At 33.6% G+C, this 19,741-nt stretch overlaps 1 protein-coding gene across 4 annotated transcripts in view; it reads right to left on the bottom strand.

Moving 5' to 3' along the window:
• The window catches only part of STXBP5 (syntaxin binding protein 5), a 167,805-nt gene that overhangs the window by 9,706 nt on the left and 138,358 nt on the right, over window positions 1–19,741 (bottom strand). For all 4 annotated transcript variants that reach the window (XM_077896408.1, XM_077896409.1, XM_077896411.1 and 1 more), the window contains 4 exons: window positions 18,040–18,279; window positions 16,230–16,599; window positions 15,113–15,278; window positions 6,424–6,535 (listed from right to left, as the gene is read on the bottom strand). In XM_077896408.1, the coding sequence (XP_077752534.1) occupies window positions 6,424–6,535; window positions 15,113–15,278; window positions 16,230–16,599; window positions 18,040–18,279 (888 nt within the window). The remainder of the gene's footprint in view (window positions 1–6,423; window positions 6,536–15,112; window positions 15,279–16,229; window positions 16,600–18,039; window positions 18,280–19,741) is intronic.

The raw sequence follows: 19,741 nt of genomic DNA, 5'->3' as shown, positions 1-19,741 counted from the left end.
TCTCACTTTCTTTTTTTTTGTTTTTGTTTTTCTTTTTTTTTAATTTATTTTTTATTGGTGTTCAATTTACTAACATACAGAATAACCCCCAGTGCCCGTCACCCATTCACTCCCACCCCCTGCCCTAGTTCGTTTCCCAGAGTTAGCAGTCTTTATATTTTGTCTCCCTTTCTGATATTGCCCACACATTTCTTCTCCCTTCCCTTATATTCCCTTTCACTATTATTTATATTCCCCAAATGAATGAGAACATATGATGTTTGTCCTTCTCCGACTGACTTACTTCACTCAGCATAATACCCTCCAGTTCCATCCACGTTGAAGCAAATGGTGGGTATTTGTCATTTCTAATAGCTGAGTAATATTCCATTGTATACATAAACCACATCTTCTTTATCCACTCATCTTTCGTTGGACACCGAGGCTCCTTCCACAGTTTGGCTATCGTGGCCATTGCTGCTATAAACATCGGGGTGCAGGTGTCCCGGCGTTTCACTGCATCTGTATCTTTGGGGTAAATCCCAACAGTGCAATTGCTGGGTCGTAGGGCAGGTCTATTTTTAACTCTTTGAGGAACCTCTTCTCACTTTCTTGATAGTGTTTTTAAATTTTATTGAAATACAATTTATCTATTTTTTTCTTCAGTTGCTTGTGATTTAGGTATCATAACTAAGAAGCCACTCACTGTCTAATATAGGGTCACAGAGATTTATATCTATTTTCTTCTATGACTTTTATAGTCTTAGCGCTTACATTAAGGTCTTTGGTCCATTTTGAGTTAATTTCTGTGTATGGTGTGAGGTGAGAACACAACTTCATTCTTTTGCATGTGGATATCCAGTTGTCCCAACACTATCTGTTGAAAAAACTATTCTTTCACCTTTGAATTTTCTTAGCAGCCTTGCAGAAAATCAATTAACCATATATGTATGGACTTATTTCTAGATTCTTAATTCTATTCCATTGGTCTATGCATTTCTCCATATGCCAGTACTGTACTACCTTGATGATTAACAGCCTTGTTGTAACTTCAGAAATGTAAAGATGTGAGTCCTCCATCATTTTCCTTTTTAAAAACATTTTTGTATGTGTGGCTATTTTGGATTCTTTCCATTTTCATATAAATGTTAGGAGCAGTTTGTTTCTTTCTTCAAAAAAATAGCTGGGATTTTGACAGAGATTGTGCTAAATGTATAGATCAGCTTGAGGAGCTTGGCCATCTTCCCAATATTAAATCTTCAAATCCGGGAACATAGGATGTCAATCTATTTATCTAGGACTTAAGATCTTTAAATGATGTTTTGAAGTTTTTAGTGCATTTTACACTCCTTTTGTTAAATTATTCTTAAGTATTTTATCTTTTTGATGCTATTATAAAAGGAACTGTTTTCTTAAATTTCATTTTGTTCACTGCTAGTGCATAGAAGAAATGAAATTGATTTATACTTATCTTGTATCCTGCAATCTTGCTGAACTTATCTGTAATTTTTTTTGGGGGGGGGGGTGGATTCCTTAAGATAATCTATTTACAAGATTATGTTATCTGCAAATACAGACTTTTACTTTTTCCATTCCAATCTGCAAGACCTTTAGTTCCTTTTCTTGCCTAATCGTCTAGAATTAAAACTCCAAGTATAAGGCTAACTAAAGAGGTAAGACTCTTTGAATTTCCATCTAAAGGTTAGTATCAGTTACAACATTTTTGTGGGGGGAGGGCAATTCTGATAAGGACTTCATTAAGTGTGTATCTGTGTATGCATAAATCAGTTTTGGGAGAATTGATGCCTTTTACTGAATCTTCTACTGCATGAACATGGTATATTTCTTTTGAGTCTTTAACTTCTGTCAACAAAGTTAAATAGTTTTCTATTTTTCCCATAGAGGTTCTAAACATCTTCTATTAAGATTTATTTCTAAATATTCAACTTTTTTGGTATGTTTTGATAGGATATGTGGGTAGACAGAATAATGTCCCCTACTCCTCTAAAAGATGACCATACTCTAATTCCTGGAACCTGTGATTCTATTACCTTAAACAGGAAAAGGAACACTGCAGATGTGATGAAGTTAAGGATCCAGAGATAGATTATCCAGGTAAACCCAATGTAATCACAAGCAAAGAGCTACATGCAGAGAGATATGGCTTCAGAAAAACAGAGATACAACAAAGTTGTTGGCTTTGATGCTTTAACTAGGGCAATTATATTCTCTTACCTTTCTTTATTCCTGACAGTGTTTACTTGTGCCATCCTCTTCTTTTGTGTAGTTTCACCAGAGATTTATCAATTTTATTAGATTTTTAAAGAATCAACTTCTGGCTTTGTTAGTTTTTTTTTCTATTTTGTATTTGTTTGCTAAGTCATTACTACCTTACCTATTTTTCTGTGGTTTATTTGCTGTGTTTTTTACCTTTTTGAGATGGGTCCTCAAGTTCACTCAATTTCATGTTTTCTCCTTCTAATAATACTGCATATATATTTAAGGTTATAAATACCACTGCTACTTTAAATGCATACCAATTATTATGAATTCTTTGACACATGGGTTTTTCAAGTTTATTTCTTAATTGTTAAACGGGAATTTAAAATTAGCTTTGCTATTAATTATAAGCATAAATGGATTGTGATTAGATCATAAACTCTTGATTTTAATGCTTTGAAATTTGATTTTTAAAAAATCATTTGATGTGTGGTCAACCTAAACCCCACTTTTTAAAATGCAAGTTTCAAACATATAGGAAGATAAAAGAACTATATCATAAGCATCCATACATTATCTAATTTTGATAATAGTTAACTGTTTTTGCTATGTGTCTATATGTAAAATTTTTATTTATTTTTAATTTTTTATTTATTTATGAAAGTCACAGAGAGAAAGAGAGAGACACAGAGACATAGGCAGAGGGAGAAGCAGGCTCCATGCACTGGGAGCCTGATGTGGGATTCGATCCTGCGTCTCCAGGATTGCTCTCTGGGCCAAAGGCAGGCGCCAAACTGCTGCGCCACCCAGGGATCCCTAAAATTTTTAAATAAAATATTTAAAATTCATTATACACATTATGACATTTTACTCCAAAATAATTTAGTATACCTCTGTGTTTGAAAAGAATGCATTCTGTAATGTTCTATATCTGTTCATTAGGTCTAAGTTAATTAATTGTGTTGTTCATATCTTCTATATCCTTTACCATAAGACTTATTGTTGTCTGCTTTTATATCTCAATCAATAGGCATATTCCCCCACTATGATTGAGAAATGGTCTCTTCTAGTAGTTATGTCAATATTTGTTTTTTATATATTTTGAAGTGAAATATAAGGTACATCCATTAATGTCCTAATGTTTACACTTTGATATTAATATAGCTAAACCAGCTGATTCTTCATTTGTGTTCATGCTTTTCTTTTAGAATTTTAATATTTGTTTTCAATGTCTTTTGTGAACAATGTGCATTTCTTTTTTTCTTTTTAAATTCAACTGGATAATTTTTGCCTTTTAAATGGGACATAATTGGGGTGCCTGGGTGGCTCAGCCAGTTAAGTGCCTGCTTTCAGCTTGCATCATGATCCTAGGGTCCTAGAATGGAGCCCTGTGTCGGGCTCCCTCCTCAGTGGAGAGTCTGCTTCTCCCTTTCCTTTCCCTCACTCGTGCTATTTTTCCCTCACTTGCTCTCTCTCAAATAAATAAAATCTTAAAAAAAAAAAAGATAAATGGGATGTTATTACTATGGTTATTTATATTTAAGTCTACCATCTTCTATGTGCTTTCTATTTACCTCATCTGTTTTGTGTTCTTTCCTCCTTTCTTGCCTTATTTTGGAAGGATTGTGATTTTCCTGTTATTCACCTGGAAGTTTTGTACTAGGTTATAGAAATCACCTTAGAAATTATAACATGCATCCTTAACTTATTAATGCTACCTGATATTTTTAAAAAGTCTCCCAAAAAATGTATGATCTCAGATCACGTTAAATCCACTTTACCCTTTGTGACTCCCTTGATTTTGTTTATTTGTATGTGTATATGTATATACACATACTACAAGACTTTGATTTACAGTTTATAAAGATTATATTTATACATGCACTTATTACTTTCTAAAACATTGTTTCCTACTTCTCTGACATTCCATGGAGGATTATTTTCCCTCTATGTGAAGTACATCCTTTAGTATTTCCTTTAGTGTGGTGGCAAGTCTTATTCATTTGTTCATTTGTCTAAAAATGTCTCATTCCTGAAGGATATTTTCTATCTTTGGCTGTTGAGAAGCCAGTCTCTAGCTTGTTAAAAGACACCTCATTTTCCTCTAGCCACTCTGAAGATTTTCTCTTTGTCTTTGATATGCTCTATTTTCATGCGACACATTGAGCTGTGAATTTTTTAAAATTTATTTTAGAGAGAGAGTGAGTGGGGGGGGAGAAGTAGGGGAAGGGACAGAGGGAGGAAGGGGAAGGGGAGAGAGAAGGAGAGATGGAGGGCGGGAGAGAGAGAGAGAATGAGAGAATATCTCAAGCAGACTCCATGCCGAGCTTGACGGAGGACTTGATACCATCATTGTGAGATCATGACCTGAGCTGAAACCAAAAGTCAGGTGCTTAATTGACTAATTCAGCCAGATACCCACCAGCTGTGAATTAAAAAAAATAAAATCCTTAGAATTCATTAGACTTCTTGAATGTATGAATTGGTATCTTCTATCAATTCTGAAAAATTTCCAGCCGTATGTCTTTATATATTGATTCTTCTTCACATGCTTTCCTATTTCTTTCTTGAGAAATTTAAACGTATGTTAGATCTTACCACTGCAACTTCTATTTCTTGTATCTTCTTTGTATTTACATCTGTTTTGTTTTTCTGTACTACATTCTAGATGGTCTATCTTGCCTATCTTCAAGCTATATAATTTTCTCTTCAGTTGTGTCTAATTTGTGGTTAAATTTATCCAGTTTTTGTTTTTGAATCTTTCAGTTCCACAATTTCATTTTTGTTTTTCACACATTTGTTGTATTGATTTTTATAGTTTTCAGTTATCTGACAAAATGTTCAGGCACAGTACTTATGAATATAATATACATAACTATTTTACAGTTTGTGTCTGATAATTCTAGTATTTGAAGTAACTGTGATTCTATTTCTGCCCTTTCTGTTTTCATTGTTCATGGTATTGATTACTAGTGTTCTAGGTTAACCTGGACAACTTTTTTGAAAAACTATTTTTACAAATAATTTGAGGACTTGAATATGTTATCTGCCTTTAGAGAACATTTTCACTTGCTTCTCCCTGGTGCTGGGGACTTGAGCAGTCTGTAAAAATACTTTAATTAAGGTTGCAAGTTTTCTGGGACAGTCGATAATTTAAAGGCGAGGTCAGTCTGTGTGTCTGAGGACTGATTTATTTCTAGGTCACCTTTACTCTTAAGCCATGGCCTTTGGGGTCCTTGCAAAGAGAAGTTATTGAACAAGATCTCTACCCTTGCCTGTTCTAGGAGCCCATCTTGCTAGTATGAACACAGTTTAGTATCTCAGCCTTCTGTTTCAGATTAGCAAAGTACTCCAGGGTAAAAGTGGCCTCAGTTTGCCAGGCTCAGCACTCTGGGTTCCCATCCTTTCCCATGTCCTAACTATACCTGTTAGCTGTCTGATGTTGTTAAAAATTTTTTAAAAAATACAATTTTTGAATTTTGTGGAACTTTATCAACTACATTGGTCCCCATGACTTAAAGAACAGTCTTTATTTTTAAAAATTAAAACTGACTGATCCTCTCAGTACCAAGATGATTGATCAATCATCTGGGTAACTTTTGAAAATTAAATTGTACTGCACTGCTACTTACTGATGTTTAATCTTACAGTTTTTCTAATTAGTCAAACACAAAAGGAAAGTTCTATAATACTTCAGTAAAACAGAAAGAATAAAAGGAAAAAAAAATTACAGACAGGTAACTCCTATTTGAAAGAAAGGTCAATCATTGATTCATTAGCTCATTCAAGGACAAATTTCTACTATGTGCAATTATGTCGAAGGCAGTAAATGAACTAGATTTTGCTATCCTAAATAACCTTCTAGTTCAATGATAATAGTTCTGGAGGTTTTGTAAAATAAATGTTTAGATTAAAAACTTTTTCAAAGTTAATGTCATCAATTAAAGTTAATTATAGAATTGAAATAATAAGATCACATTTAATGAAAATAAAATGCTTTCTAAACCATTCATTTAAAGTTGTGAATACTCCTTTTTAACCACCTGAAGCTACCCCTGATTTTGGTTAGAATGACAGAAAAAAACCTTTTATGTATTTTTGCTAAAAACATGGATATATTAATTACTGACAAGAAGAAAAAGGTGATGATTTATACATAAGAAGAATTTAAATGGCTTGAATGTTTCAGTTTTACAGATACAATATCCAAATTAATCAACTTACATAGTTCTTCTCTATCAAGAGATTGTGCACCACCTCCAAATAAGCCTTTAAAGAATCCCCTGTTTGGTGCTTCAGGTGCTTCTACAGGAGTGAAGAGTTCACCCAACATCTCCTTTAAAATCAAAACAAACTGTAATTGGTAAAGTTACAGGGAAACTCAACTATAATTCACAAAACTGTCACTAAAACTCTAACTTAAGCTTATAATATGTTGAGATTCACAATTAATGAGCCTGTTTCAAGTGACTACATCTAGTACCTACTGATCTAGTCAAACAGTTTACTGAAGCAGCATAACTTGCTGCTTGCTACTTTGGCTAGATTATTTTCCTTATGTTTCAAGCAAAGATGATATTCTTGCTTAACTGTAACAAGATTTCAATCATTATGACAAAATTTTCCCATAATTCTTAACAGGATTAATAATTAGGTCTTCCTACATTAGGAATAAGAAAAGCTACCAGTAAAGTTGAAAACTTTAGTGTGATGATGAGGATGATGATATATAGTTTTGGAATTATCATGTTCAGCTGAGTCAGAAAATTAGTAATTTAGAAAGACACTTCTTTTTTCATAAACATAGCCTAGGAAGAGAATTATGCCCATGAGCGTTTTATTAATAAAAACTAACAGTGCCAAGTTAAACAAGTCAAACAATTAAAGTCTCTTTATATTCCATAAAATATTACAGAAAAGTTTATTTGTGTTTCAATAAAAAGACTATTATTTAGAACAGGCAGCTGACAGCAACTGTGCGGTTAATGGTTCTTTGTGAATAAATTTTAAAAGGGACTATACCGCCTGTCCTGAAATTCCCTTTTCTTTTTATAAAAAAAGAACTATTAAAAATGATTGACAAATAATAAAAAAATTATTATTTTTTTATTATTATTTTTTTAAGCAAACTATATGTACTGTTTACAGTAGCAAAGGACAACAAATCATGTACAAATTGGTGAATAAACAGAACAGAGCCAGCCGACCTCCCACCCTCGCCCGGACAGCAGAACACAAAGGAAACGCAAAGGCCTTCGGCAAGATTTCAGGCAGGTGAGGGACGATGTCGCGGTCCCGCTCGGGGACTAGGACCGGCGGCAGTGGGTGCGCACGCAGCAGCAGGAGAAGCAGCCGTATAACTGGTACAGAACAAAATCACGTCCTAAAACATACACCCCACACCTACTGGGAAAGCAGCGCAGCCCACGTCCACAAGGGCAACGCCAAGTTACCGCTGCAGGGGCTCCACCGCTAACATACTGAAATTCCAGAAATGTGGCAGGGATATGGGAAGGTTTCTTTCTATATTGTTTGAAATTGCTGTCACTATTCTTCAGAGTATAGAAATGGTAAACTAACTCAGGAGACAAGAAAGGTTGCTGACATGTTATCAACTTTGTAGATAATACACAGAGAGGGAAGAGGAATTTCTGTAAGGATGGTAGCAATATTATTATAAGGCAGCTGGGAAGCTTTAGAAGCAAAATAAAAATACAGTGAAGCTTTGGGATTGCATTTCTGCCCACTTAAGAGAAGAAGCTATGATACAAAAGACAAGTACATTATTGGTTCCAGGTAGGAGTTCTGCTGTATCTGGTTTTACATTATTATAGTTGAAGATAAAGCATGTACTTTTTAGAGTTTCTTCCTTAGGGCTGGGCTATGAAAGTTAATAAAGGATGTCCAAAGATTTTACTTTTAAGTATATTCATATTAATGTTGTTTGTCCAACCAGATTTTAAATGGGAAGAGATAATTGTTAACAAAATATAATACGGAGTTTCATTTATAATGTTGAGGTGGACTGAAGCCTATACATTTTAATTTTCTTTTCTCTGATATTCTACGAAGTGGAGTAAAACTGGAATGAAAAATTTCAAGTCAATAAGTCAAACATTTTAAAACTTATCGTAGAATATACTGATAACTGTTATATAATACAAATTTATATTACAAGGTGATTTTAGGCATATTCCCAATGTGTAAAACAGATTCCCATTTAAACTGTATCTACTAAATTGATACAACAAAAATGGCAAACAGCTACCATTTGAGGGTCTTTTATGAGTAACATGACATATAACAAGTGATAGTGTAAAGCATTTTAAAATTTATTTTAGAATTATGGTTTACAGCTCTTTATTTGGTGTTTACTGAGCTTATAACTTTACAAATGTAAAGTAAGAAATATTTAAAAAATATGTATTGTAGCTTGTGTTTCCTTGTGTTTCTTTGGAAAGCCTTCTCTTGCTCCTTCTGAACCCCTCATCTCCAAGTAAATGCTGCTTTCTCTCACTACAGCTTAATTTATATTTTCTTTAGTTTTATATAAGTGGAATCATACAACATTGTGAAGTTTTCAAGTAAAACAGTTACAAATATCAATTGCCTCTTAAGTTAAAAAACTAGGAATAGAATGGCTAGATACTTGGTTTATGAATGTTTAACATTTAAGAAACTGCTGTTTTCCAAAGTGGTTGTACCAATTTTTTTTTTTTTTTTTTTTTTTTTTTACATTCCCAGCAGTGTATTAGAGTTCTAGACCCTTTCCATCCTTGTAAGAACTGGATATGATATTTTTTAAAAAATTTGAGGAAGAGAGAAAGAGAGCGTGTGCCCATGCACACATGAGTCCAAGAAGGGGGAGGAGCACAGGGGAAGGGAGAAGGAAAGGGAGAGAATCTCTAGTAGATACTGCTGAGCATGGAGCCCAACACCAGGCTTGATTTCATGACTCTGAGATCAATACCTGAGTTGAGATCAATGGTTGGACACTTAACTGACAGCAATGGCATAGTATTCTTTTTTAATTTTAGCCTTTCTGGTAAAAGTGTTTAATGATATCTCATTGTGGTTTTAATTTATAGTTCTTTAAGGCCTAATAATGCTGAACATCTTTTCATGGTGAAGCATGTGTTCAAATATTTTGCCCATATTTTTACTGAGTTATCTTCTTTCTGTTGACTTTTGAGAGTCCTTTACATATTCTGGATATAAGTGCCTTATAGATAAATGTTTTGCCAAAGTTCTCTTCCAGCCTGTGGCTTATCTCTTTATTTCTTAAATGTTTTTGATGAACATAAGTTTTAAATTTTGTTGAAGTTGTCAATTTGTTCTTTTACAGGTGGTGAGTTACACCTGTTCTTTTACAGGTGTAGCTAAGAAATCTTTGCTTAGCCCAAGTTAACAAAGATCTTCTCTTAGGTTCCTTCTAAAAGTTTTACAGTTTTAGGATTTACATGTAGGTCTATGATCCATTTTGAGTCCACTGCTATACATACTGTGAGACATGAATCAAAGCTCTTTTTATTTTTTTGCATTTTAATATCCATTTTTTCTAGCATAATTTGTTGGAAAGGCAATTCTTTCTCAATTGCATTGTCCTCATGTATTAGTTTATAAGAACTCTATAGTCCATTCCACCAATCTATTTATCCAATTTGATGCCAAAATCATGTTCTTTTGATCACTGCAGCATTAAGTAAATCCTAAAATCAGGTGGTGTAACTTTATTCTTTTTATTCAACTTTATTCTTTTTCAGAGTTGCTCTGCCTATGCTAGGTCCCATACATTTCTATATGAATTTTAAAATAAATTTCTCCCAAAAAATTCCCACTAAAATTTTTGCGATTGACTCAAATCTATAGATCAATTTTTGGAGAACTGATATTTTAATATTGAACTTTCTGACCTATGAACAAGGTACATATTTCATTTATTCGTGTTATTAAAAATTTCTCAGTGTTTTTGTGATTTTGAACGTAGAAGTCTTTCATATTTTTTGTCAGATTTATCCAAAGTAGTTCGTATTTTTTGAGGCTATTATAAATGGTTTCATTTATTTAAGATTTTATTTATCTAAAAGAGAGAGAGAGAGAGTGCGAGAGCGTAAGCACACAAGCTTATTTATTTATCTAAGAGAGAGAGGGAGAAGCAGACTCCTGCTAAGCAGGGAGCCAGACATGGGGGGCTTGATCCCAGGACCCTGAGATTACAACCTGAGCTGAAGGCAGATGCTTAGCTGACTGAGGTACCCAGGCACCCCTAAATGGTGTTTTTTAAATCTCAATTTCCAAATGGCCATTGCTAGCATAGATTTTTTTTAAAAAATATTTTATTTATTTATTCATGAGAGACACAGTGAGACACAGGCAGAGGGAGGAGCAGGCTCTATGCAGGGAGCCTGATGTGGGACTCAATATCAGGACTCCAGGATCGTGCCCTGGGCCGAAGGCAGATGCTCAACTGCTGAGCCACCCAGGCGTCCCAGATTTTTTTTTTTTTTTTATATTGGTCCATATCCTGCATTCCATCAAATTGTCTTTATTTCTAAAAGCTTTCTGGATGTATTTCATAGATAGATAATCATGTCATCTGCGAATAACTGGTTTACATTTTTCCTTTCCAACTGAGATGCTTTTTCTTTTTCTTGCCTGACTAGAACCTTAAATACAACACTGAACGAAGTATTGAGAGTGAACATCCCTTTCTACCTACTGATTTTAAAGAAAAATAATTCAGTAACTCATCACTAGGTATTATGTTAGGTGTAGATTTCCTTAGATGTCCTTTAAGCTCCCTTTTATTCCTTTGCTGAGATTTTTCTCTTTTTTAATTAGGAATGGATGTTGGATTTTATCAACTGCTTTCTTTTGGTTTACTAATATGGTGAATTATATCGATTGACTTAAAAATGTGAAGTCAACTCTGCATTCTTGGGATAAATGCCATGGTAATTTATCATGCCAGAATTATCCTTCTGATATATGGTTGGATTAAATTTGGTAAAATTTTGTTCAGAATTTTTACATCTATATTTGTGAAGTATATTGGTCTATATGTAATTTTCTTGTGCTTTGTCTATTTTTCATATCATATTAATTGTAGCTTCTAGAATGAGTTGGGAAGAATTTCCTTACTTCAATTTTTGAGTTTTGTGTAAAACTAGTATTATTTCTTCCTAAAATGTTGATAGAATTCACCAATGAAGCTCTCTGGGCCTGGAATTTTCTTCTCAATTACTACAATAGATACAGTACTCTTCAGGTTATCTATTTTTTTCTTTAGTAAGCTTTGGTAATTTGTGTCTCTCCAGGAACTTGTCCATTTCATCTAAGTTTTTGAGTTTACTGGCATGAAGTTGTTTATAGTATTTCCTTATTATCCATTTTATAAGTTGTTTATAGTATTTCCTTATTATCCATTTTATATATTTGTAAAATCTGTAGTAATGTCACTTCTCTCAATTTTTGATTCTGGTAATTTTTTAAAAAATATTTTATTTATTTATTCATGAGAGACACAGAGAGAGAGAGGCAAAGACACAGGTAGAGGGAGAGGCAGGCTCCATGCGGGGAGCCTGTTCTGGGACCCGATCCTGGGACTTCAGGATCACAACCTGAGCTGAAGGCAGATACTCAACTGCTGAGCCACCCAGGCGTCCCTAATTCTGGTAATTTGTAACTTCTCTCTTCATAATCAGACTGGCTTGAGATCAACTTTATTGATTTTAGAGATCAAACTTCTTCAATGTCTAATCTGTTGTTAATCCCATCCAGTATAATTTTTATCTCAAACGCTGTAGCTTTTTATCTTCTGATTTTGGTCTTTTGCATCTTCCAGTTAACTTTTTGAATGTGTGGAATACATTTATAGTAACTGTTTGATGTCCTTCTGCTCGAATTCCAATATTTGTGTAGTTCTGGTTTGGCTTCCTAGATTATTCTTCTCATTATGGGTCATATTTTCAAGACAATCTGACTGGACACTAGATCTTCTGATTTTTACCTTGTTGAGTACTGGATATTTCTCATTTCTCTAAGTTGTCTTGACCTTCATTCTGGGATACTAGGAGATATTTTGATCCTTTTGGGTCTCACTTTCATAATATGTTAGGCAGGTCAGAAGCAGCACTCATTTTTAAGGCCAATTATTCCTCAACTAACGAGGCCAGACCTTCCTGGGATCTACCCAATCATACATTAAAGTAGGCTGAATAATGGTCATCTAAAATATCAAGTTCTAATCCTTGAAACCTATAAATGTTATACCTTGTTAAAAAAAATGGGGGTGGGGGGATCTTTGAAAATGTGACTATTTTGCCATGGGGAAATTATCTTATCTGGATGGGTCCTAAGACCAATTATAAGTGCGGTAGTGAGGTAGAGGAAGATTTGACACAGGCAGAAGAAGAGGAGGCAAGGTGACTATGAGGGAGAGAATGGAATAATGCAACCGTAAGTCCAGGCATGATGTCAGCTAAAAGAGGATGGAAGGAGCAAGGTCTCCTCTAGAGTCCTTGGAGGGATCTATGATCCTGCCAACACCTTGATGTTGGCTGAGTGAAACTTACTTCAGATTTCTGACTTCCTGAAGTGTGAGAGAATAAATTTATGTTGTTTTGGTCACTAAGTTTGTTGCAGCGGCAAGTGCAACAGACACTTCAGAGTCTGAAGTGGTCAGACTCTGCCTCAGTACCTTCCCTCTATGCATGTATAGACATGCATAGACTATCAAGACATTAAAGCTGGAGCACTTCTTTTGTTTTCTGTCTCTCAGGGATTACCTTCTTTCATTGCTTAATGTTCAGGATCTTTAAAACTGTCGTTTCATGTTTATGTCTGCTTTTTTGGGGGTTACTTCAGGCAGGACAGTTAATATGGTCCCTATTATTCCATCTTGGCTGGAAAATCCATTAATGTTTGTAGGCATCTTCCTTATTTTTTTGGTTAAACTTAAATGAATGCACAATGCATTAGGGCACTCTGGAAACCAAGGTATACAGTTTATATTTACTACAGATTTTTAACAAAGCATTATTTTTAGGCACTGAAAATATAGAGTAAATAAAATGTCAATAATGTTCAAAGAAACATTCTATCACAAACTACTTAGAGTTCATTTTTCACTTATCTTTATATCACGAGGGGGCACACAGCCGATACTTATTAAAATAAACTGAGTTACTAAATGACCTTTTCATTTAAAAATAAATACGTAAGGCTTAGTGCCGCTGATAATAATTTTTACTGAAATAAGAGAAAACACTGACCAAAGAATAGACTTGATCCCAAAAAAGTGATGAAGTTTAAAATTTTGAGTAACTGAAGAAAATAAATAAATAAAAAATAAAATTTTGAGTAACTGAATTAAGACCACATTTCAGATGAAAATGAATTAAGAATATATTCGATTGCCCATTACTATTTTTTAATACAATAACATTTTACTAGTGAAAGGAAACAGTAAAGAAAAATTTTATCTTCCCCATAAAAAAGCAAAAGTTTAATTCAGACACTTAGGAAACTTCAAAAAATATTTCTACCCAAATATAAGTGGAAATTTATATCTAAAATATCAGATCTGTAATTGATTCATCCTCAAGGTTTATTATATCATTAGAAGTACATTTCTAGGACAGTTTAGCTTACTGAGATAATACTAACATCTGGCGGTATATACTCTGTTAAGCATTATGCTAAGCACTTTATGTGCACTATGTTTTTTAATCTGCATCATATCCTATGGCATGGACACTTTTTAAAATCCTATTTTGAAAGATGATGAAGCTCAGAAATAGTAAGTAACTTGCCGAAGGTCACATACTTGTGTAATTATTAGCAAGGATGGGACTTTAATTCAGTCTTGATGCTAAAGCTCATATTCTAAAAATGAGCCACAAATTCATTATAAGTAAGTAAAATAGGGCTAATTGCAAAAACTTTCATTATAAAGTTCCCTTAGATAATGGTTTTCTCTAAGTATTAATTGTTTTATCTCAATATAAGAGTACTTTTATTTTGAAAGGTGAAATTAAACTGATCATTTGTAATATACAGCTGATCTTTGAACAGTATGAAGGTCAGGGGCCGAAATGTCCTGCACAGTCAAAAATCCATGTATAACTTTTGAATCCTCCATAAGTTTACTAATCATGTACTGCAGATCTTACTGATAATATAAACAGTGGATTAGCAAATATTTTATGTGTTATATTATAAACTGTATTCTTACATTAAGGTAGACTAGAGGAAAGAAAATATTAAGAAAACCATGAGGAAGAAAAAATACATTTACAGTGTTATACTGTATTTACTGAAAAAAAATCTGTGTATAAGTGCACTTGTACAGTTCAAACACATCTTGTTCAAAGGTCAACTGTATATACAAGTTCATAAGGCACTTGAATATTAAAAAAATTTTGTATTTAAAGAATGTAGTCTTTCATAAATAGAACAAAAATATTCAGAGGAAAACTATAAAATATTATTTTTTCTTATATGTATCTACATCCTTATGAATACAGAGTATATGAGAAGGGATGATGCAATGTGTAGATACAATTATTTGCGTATTAACACACCTCCTTAAAAAGGATTTCTTTGTGTGTGTATAATAGATATTTACTATATGTGGAGAGTGGGTATAAAATATATGTAATATTTCATATTTCTCTTCCATCACCGGGTAGAAAAAATATGGATGAATGAAGTAAGTCCCTCTTACAACAAGAGTCAGATGAAGTTATTTTATCAAAAGTCTCAAAGCAAATGCTCTGGAAAGGCAGGTTTTGGATTTTCCCATATAGGCACATTTGTATACTCCTGAGAGCGTAAGAGATGAACAAAAGTTAAGGGACATTAGAGAATATTTCATCCCTGAATAAATTATAGTAATATTTTTGTTATTTACCTGAAGATTTTCACAGGTCTCTTGACTGTAAGTGAGTCTCTGGATTTCTGTAGGTGAAACAAGATATAAAGCTTGTCCATTGTTGGTGAAGCAGAATGTTCTGGCTATCCGCATGTTGGTGAGGGGCAAGTAATACACATCCAGTAGAGGCCTTAAACTTGGCAAACTTGAGAAAAATATTAAAAAGTGGTTAATAATAAACAAGGTAGGTTTGGAAAACAGTATGGAGGGTTTTCAGAAAGTTAAAAATAGAACTATCTTATGATCCAGCAATCACACTACTAGGTATTTACCCAAAGAATACAAGAACACTAATTCAAAGGATACATGAACCCTTATGTATACTGCAGCATTATTTACAACAGCTAAGATATGGAAGCAGTTTTTTTGTATCAATCCATCTATGTATCTATGTATCTATATATACACATGCATATATGTATATATGTGTGTGTGTGTGTCATATACACACAATGGGATATTATTCAATCATAAAAAGAATGAAGTCTCGCCATTTGCAACAACATGGATGGAGCTGAAAAATGTAACACTTTCTCTGTCAGTCAGAGAAAGACAAATACCATATGATTTCACTCATATGTGGAATTTAAAAAGCAAAACAGACAGGCAGAGGAAAAAGAGAGAGAGAGAAATCAAGAAATATTCTTATTTATAGAGAACAAACTGATGGAAGATGATGGAAGAATGGGTTAAAGAGGTGATGGGGATTAACAACGGCACTAGTCATGATGGCCACTGGGTGATGTATGAAAGTATTGTAGCACCATATTATACTCCTGAAACTAATACAAAACAGTATATTAACAATTGGAATTATAAAAAAAAATAAGGAAGGTAGGTTTTAGTTTTGAACAAAGTATTACAGAAGGCAAAAAAATGGCAGGACCTTATAAACCTTTATGATTTAGAATACTTGAGAGGGAGATAAAACTAATTTGTGTTCTTCATAAACTTGTTTACTATTAACTGAATGAAAATAAATTCTCAGTGTATATGACTGTAAACAAAAGCATTTAAGTGGGATATCATTCTGTAGTACTATGTTTTAAGGGTGTAAATGCCATATTTGTTTTCTTTAAAAATCTGTAACTCTTACCTAAAAGTCATAATATGTCCATTGGCACAGAAACAGGCAAGGCAAATACTGTTACTCAATGCTACAATATCTCCACGAAGCACAAAAGAGGTCTCTGTAATGTTTTGCTTGTAAGCACAGTTCTGAGTTGGCAGTGAGATGACTTTTGCTTGCTTTTCAGAACATATCACTGCATACTGGTTTTCACTGATTTCCTGAGAAGAGGACGGGGACACGGAGACAGGCCGTCGTTTTTTTAATTTCTCCTTTTCATCTTTTTCTTCAGGAACATTGTGTTCTCTCCAGGATTCATATGCAGGTGGCACTAAGCAGCCTGTGGTATCCAGGAATGCCATTCTCAGGATCGCTCCTTTTAACCTCAATATAGTACCTAAAATATGGAGGTGTAGTAGATAACAAATATTTTAAACCTCACAGCAAATAGGTCTATTCCAACTGTGACACATGGTAGCCATTCAAAAACATGTAGAATGCATATTATACTGAAATTGTATACCAGCTTACTAAAGGGATTCAACCTTCAAGAATGTATCTGAATCCAGAAAAGAAATCAACATTATATGCCCCAACCAGATAAATACTGGGATGCCCAGAACTATGTCTTCTCTCTTATCTGGCAAGTGTACTATCAACAAATTTGAGAGCAAGTGGATGGCATCTTAAGGTTGCACTGTCCAATATGGTAGCCACTAGCGACATGTTGCTACAGAGCCTCTGAAATGTGGCCTATCCAAATTGAAGCATGCTGTGAGAGTAAAATACATGTCAAATCTGAAGACTTAGTACAAAATATAATTTAAAGTAAAATATCTTAATAATTTAAAAATAATGATTACATGCTGAAATGAAAGTATTTTGGATACACTGGGCTAAATAAAATGTTATTAAAATTAATTTCACCTTGTTTTTTTTGTTTTTTTGTTTTTGTTTTTTTACTTTTTAATATGGCTATCAGAACATTCCTTATGCTGCTTGTCTTTCCAGGTTTTTTTTTCCCCCTATATACAGAAGATTAGTAAGATTACCATCACTATGTAACCTTTTCTAACAACTAGGCATACAGAACATACTCAAATATTTATTGAGCTGAATGAATAAATCAAACTGTTTCTTTGATGTAAAGATAGTTCATAGATTATCATTAAAATCATAATTACATTTTAAGTTCTAAGTAATGTTAAAGTCCACTGTATAAACAAGGGATGATACACTAATGAGGTACAATCATGTTTTTTTCTATCTAAATCAGCATAAATTAGTAATGAAAACCAGATTTTTCAGTTATTTCCAGGTCAGGCTCCACATATATTTGATGAAATTTAATCTTCTTTTCAATATATGAAGGTCATAAATTCTTTCTTAAGTTCTAATAAGTCACCTTTTCCCAATACTTTAAAGAAAAATAACATTTTAAGACTCCACATTTAGATATTAAAAACAGCCAACTCTATGATGCTTAAAAAAATACTTTTCGCTTTTTCTCCTAAATATGGTATCATTCTTTTGTTTACAGAACATAGCATTTTAAGGTACCCTAGAATGCATTAGAACAGTTTTTTTTTTCATTTTCTAATGTAGTAATCATTTTAGACATTTAGAGTTAAAAAAAAATGCAAAACCTAAATGGCTGTATAAATAAACAATATTCTGGAATCTTTTTCCATGGATTCCTTCATTAAAAACAAGACTATATCTCCATTTAGTTTACATTTTAGAATTCTTAGATCAATTCAAAAATGAAAAGTGAAGGCTTCTACTAAATATAACAAGTCAGACCTTCAATATAAGTATAGCATGAAAGTATACTTACCACTTGGAGAGACAATTACTGGCTGAAGAAGCCTTTGCTCTCCTCCTGGGGGAAGGTTCAGTGCAATGACAAGCACTGTTCCCAATGTAGTACCAACCCATAAACATGGGGAGGGAGAGGAATCTGCCTTTCGGGTAAAAGTTTCACAGAAATGAAGAGCAGAGATTGCTTCTCGAGATTCTTTATCAATGCTGGTTACACTAGAACTCCGTGATCGGCTGAAGGAATTATCTTTTATATCTGAAATGATTTAAAATGATGTGAGATTGCCCAAGTTATAAAAGATCATAAAAACTTGGCCAAATACTTAGTCTGCAAAAACACAAAACCTGTAGCATATTTTAGTTTTCTTTTAATTGAAAAGAAAAACAATTTACTCTTTATGTTAATTTTTTCCTTTGCTTAAATATAAAATACAAACAGATAAATTCACACTTCTCAGAAGTGAGCTGGGTGCATTCCAGTAAAGTTTTGTATGTGTGATCTGCATGGTTTTTAATGCAGCACTTTGTTTTGTATCCTGGTTGCTTTTCTAATCTTAGACCTTACCACCTTCTTTTCTCATGATGCTGTTTCTTCCTTTGGTAATATAACTTCATGGCTGGGTAGAATTAGAAAACTATGGGCATTTTCAGTTGTCTACATTTTAAAAATGCACTTAGAAGTAACTCTGATTCTACCTTTAAATTTGTTGAATGAAGAACTTTTTTTCAAATATGTCCACATGAAAGCCTTTAAGCCATAAAAATTTAGCCTTCATTTTTCTCAAAAGACATTTTAACTGTAATCAACATTCATCCAAGGCATTTTACATCAAAACATATTAACTGGCATCTGGCTTATACTTAATTGCATACCAGGTATAATCCCTTTATCTGGCTCTTTCTGTAATGACAGGGATACTTCAACATTAAACTAATAAACCCTCTCTTGTCTTCAGCTACCTTCTTCACTGTGGCCAACTGCAAATTTACCTTGAGCCTTGGCCTCTTTTCTCTTGGAATTGAATTTCCAAATTTATGGGAATTTTTCCTCTTATGTCTCACTATGCAAAATCAAAATACATAATTTCCTCAAAGTTCCAAATTCTTCTAATGGCACTTATATTCATGACAATCTTGTTCTAGGGAACAACACTTAAAATGAGTTTCAATTTTGCTCTTCCCTTTCACTTTCCCTATACATCTGATGGGATGCCAAGTCCTGTTATTTTATTCCAGTGTTATTTCCTTCTTTCCACTACCAATCAGCCTCCATTACCCTTTGTTCAGGCCTTTATCACCATTCATCAAGACTGCTGATAATTCCCAAGTGGTCTTCCCACCTTCATTCTGTCAGGCTTCTAACACAACTCAATCAAATTTTATAAGGTACAGTCATAATTCTATCACTTCTATTTAAAAAATCTTCAGTGGTTCCTCTTTATTTGATCATGTTTAATATCTTACTCAAGTTTTTAAGATTCTCTACAAAATACTTTCAACTCTTTCCTGGCCCTATCTTCAGGACCTTGTGGGAATAAGCGGTGTCATTTATTGCTCACCAGACATTCCTTGCACTCACCTACTTCACACTTTTGCTTGTTATTTTCTTTCTGACTGGTTCCTGTGCCTCCCCCTTTTCTCGATCTGTCAAAATTGTGCATAATTATATGCCACTTAGGTACCATCACTTTCATGAAGTTTATCTTGAATCCTAAAAC

The sequence above is a fragment of the Canis aureus genome, chromosome 1 (genome assembly GCF_053574225.1).
Source record: "Canis aureus isolate CA01 chromosome 1, VMU_Caureus_v.1.0, whole genome shotgun sequence".
NCBI lineage: Eukaryota > Metazoa > Chordata > Mammalia > Carnivora > Canidae > Canis > Canis aureus.
The sequence above is the reverse complement of the archived record's forward strand: the minus strand, read 5'-3'. Positions and strand labels throughout refer to the sequence as shown.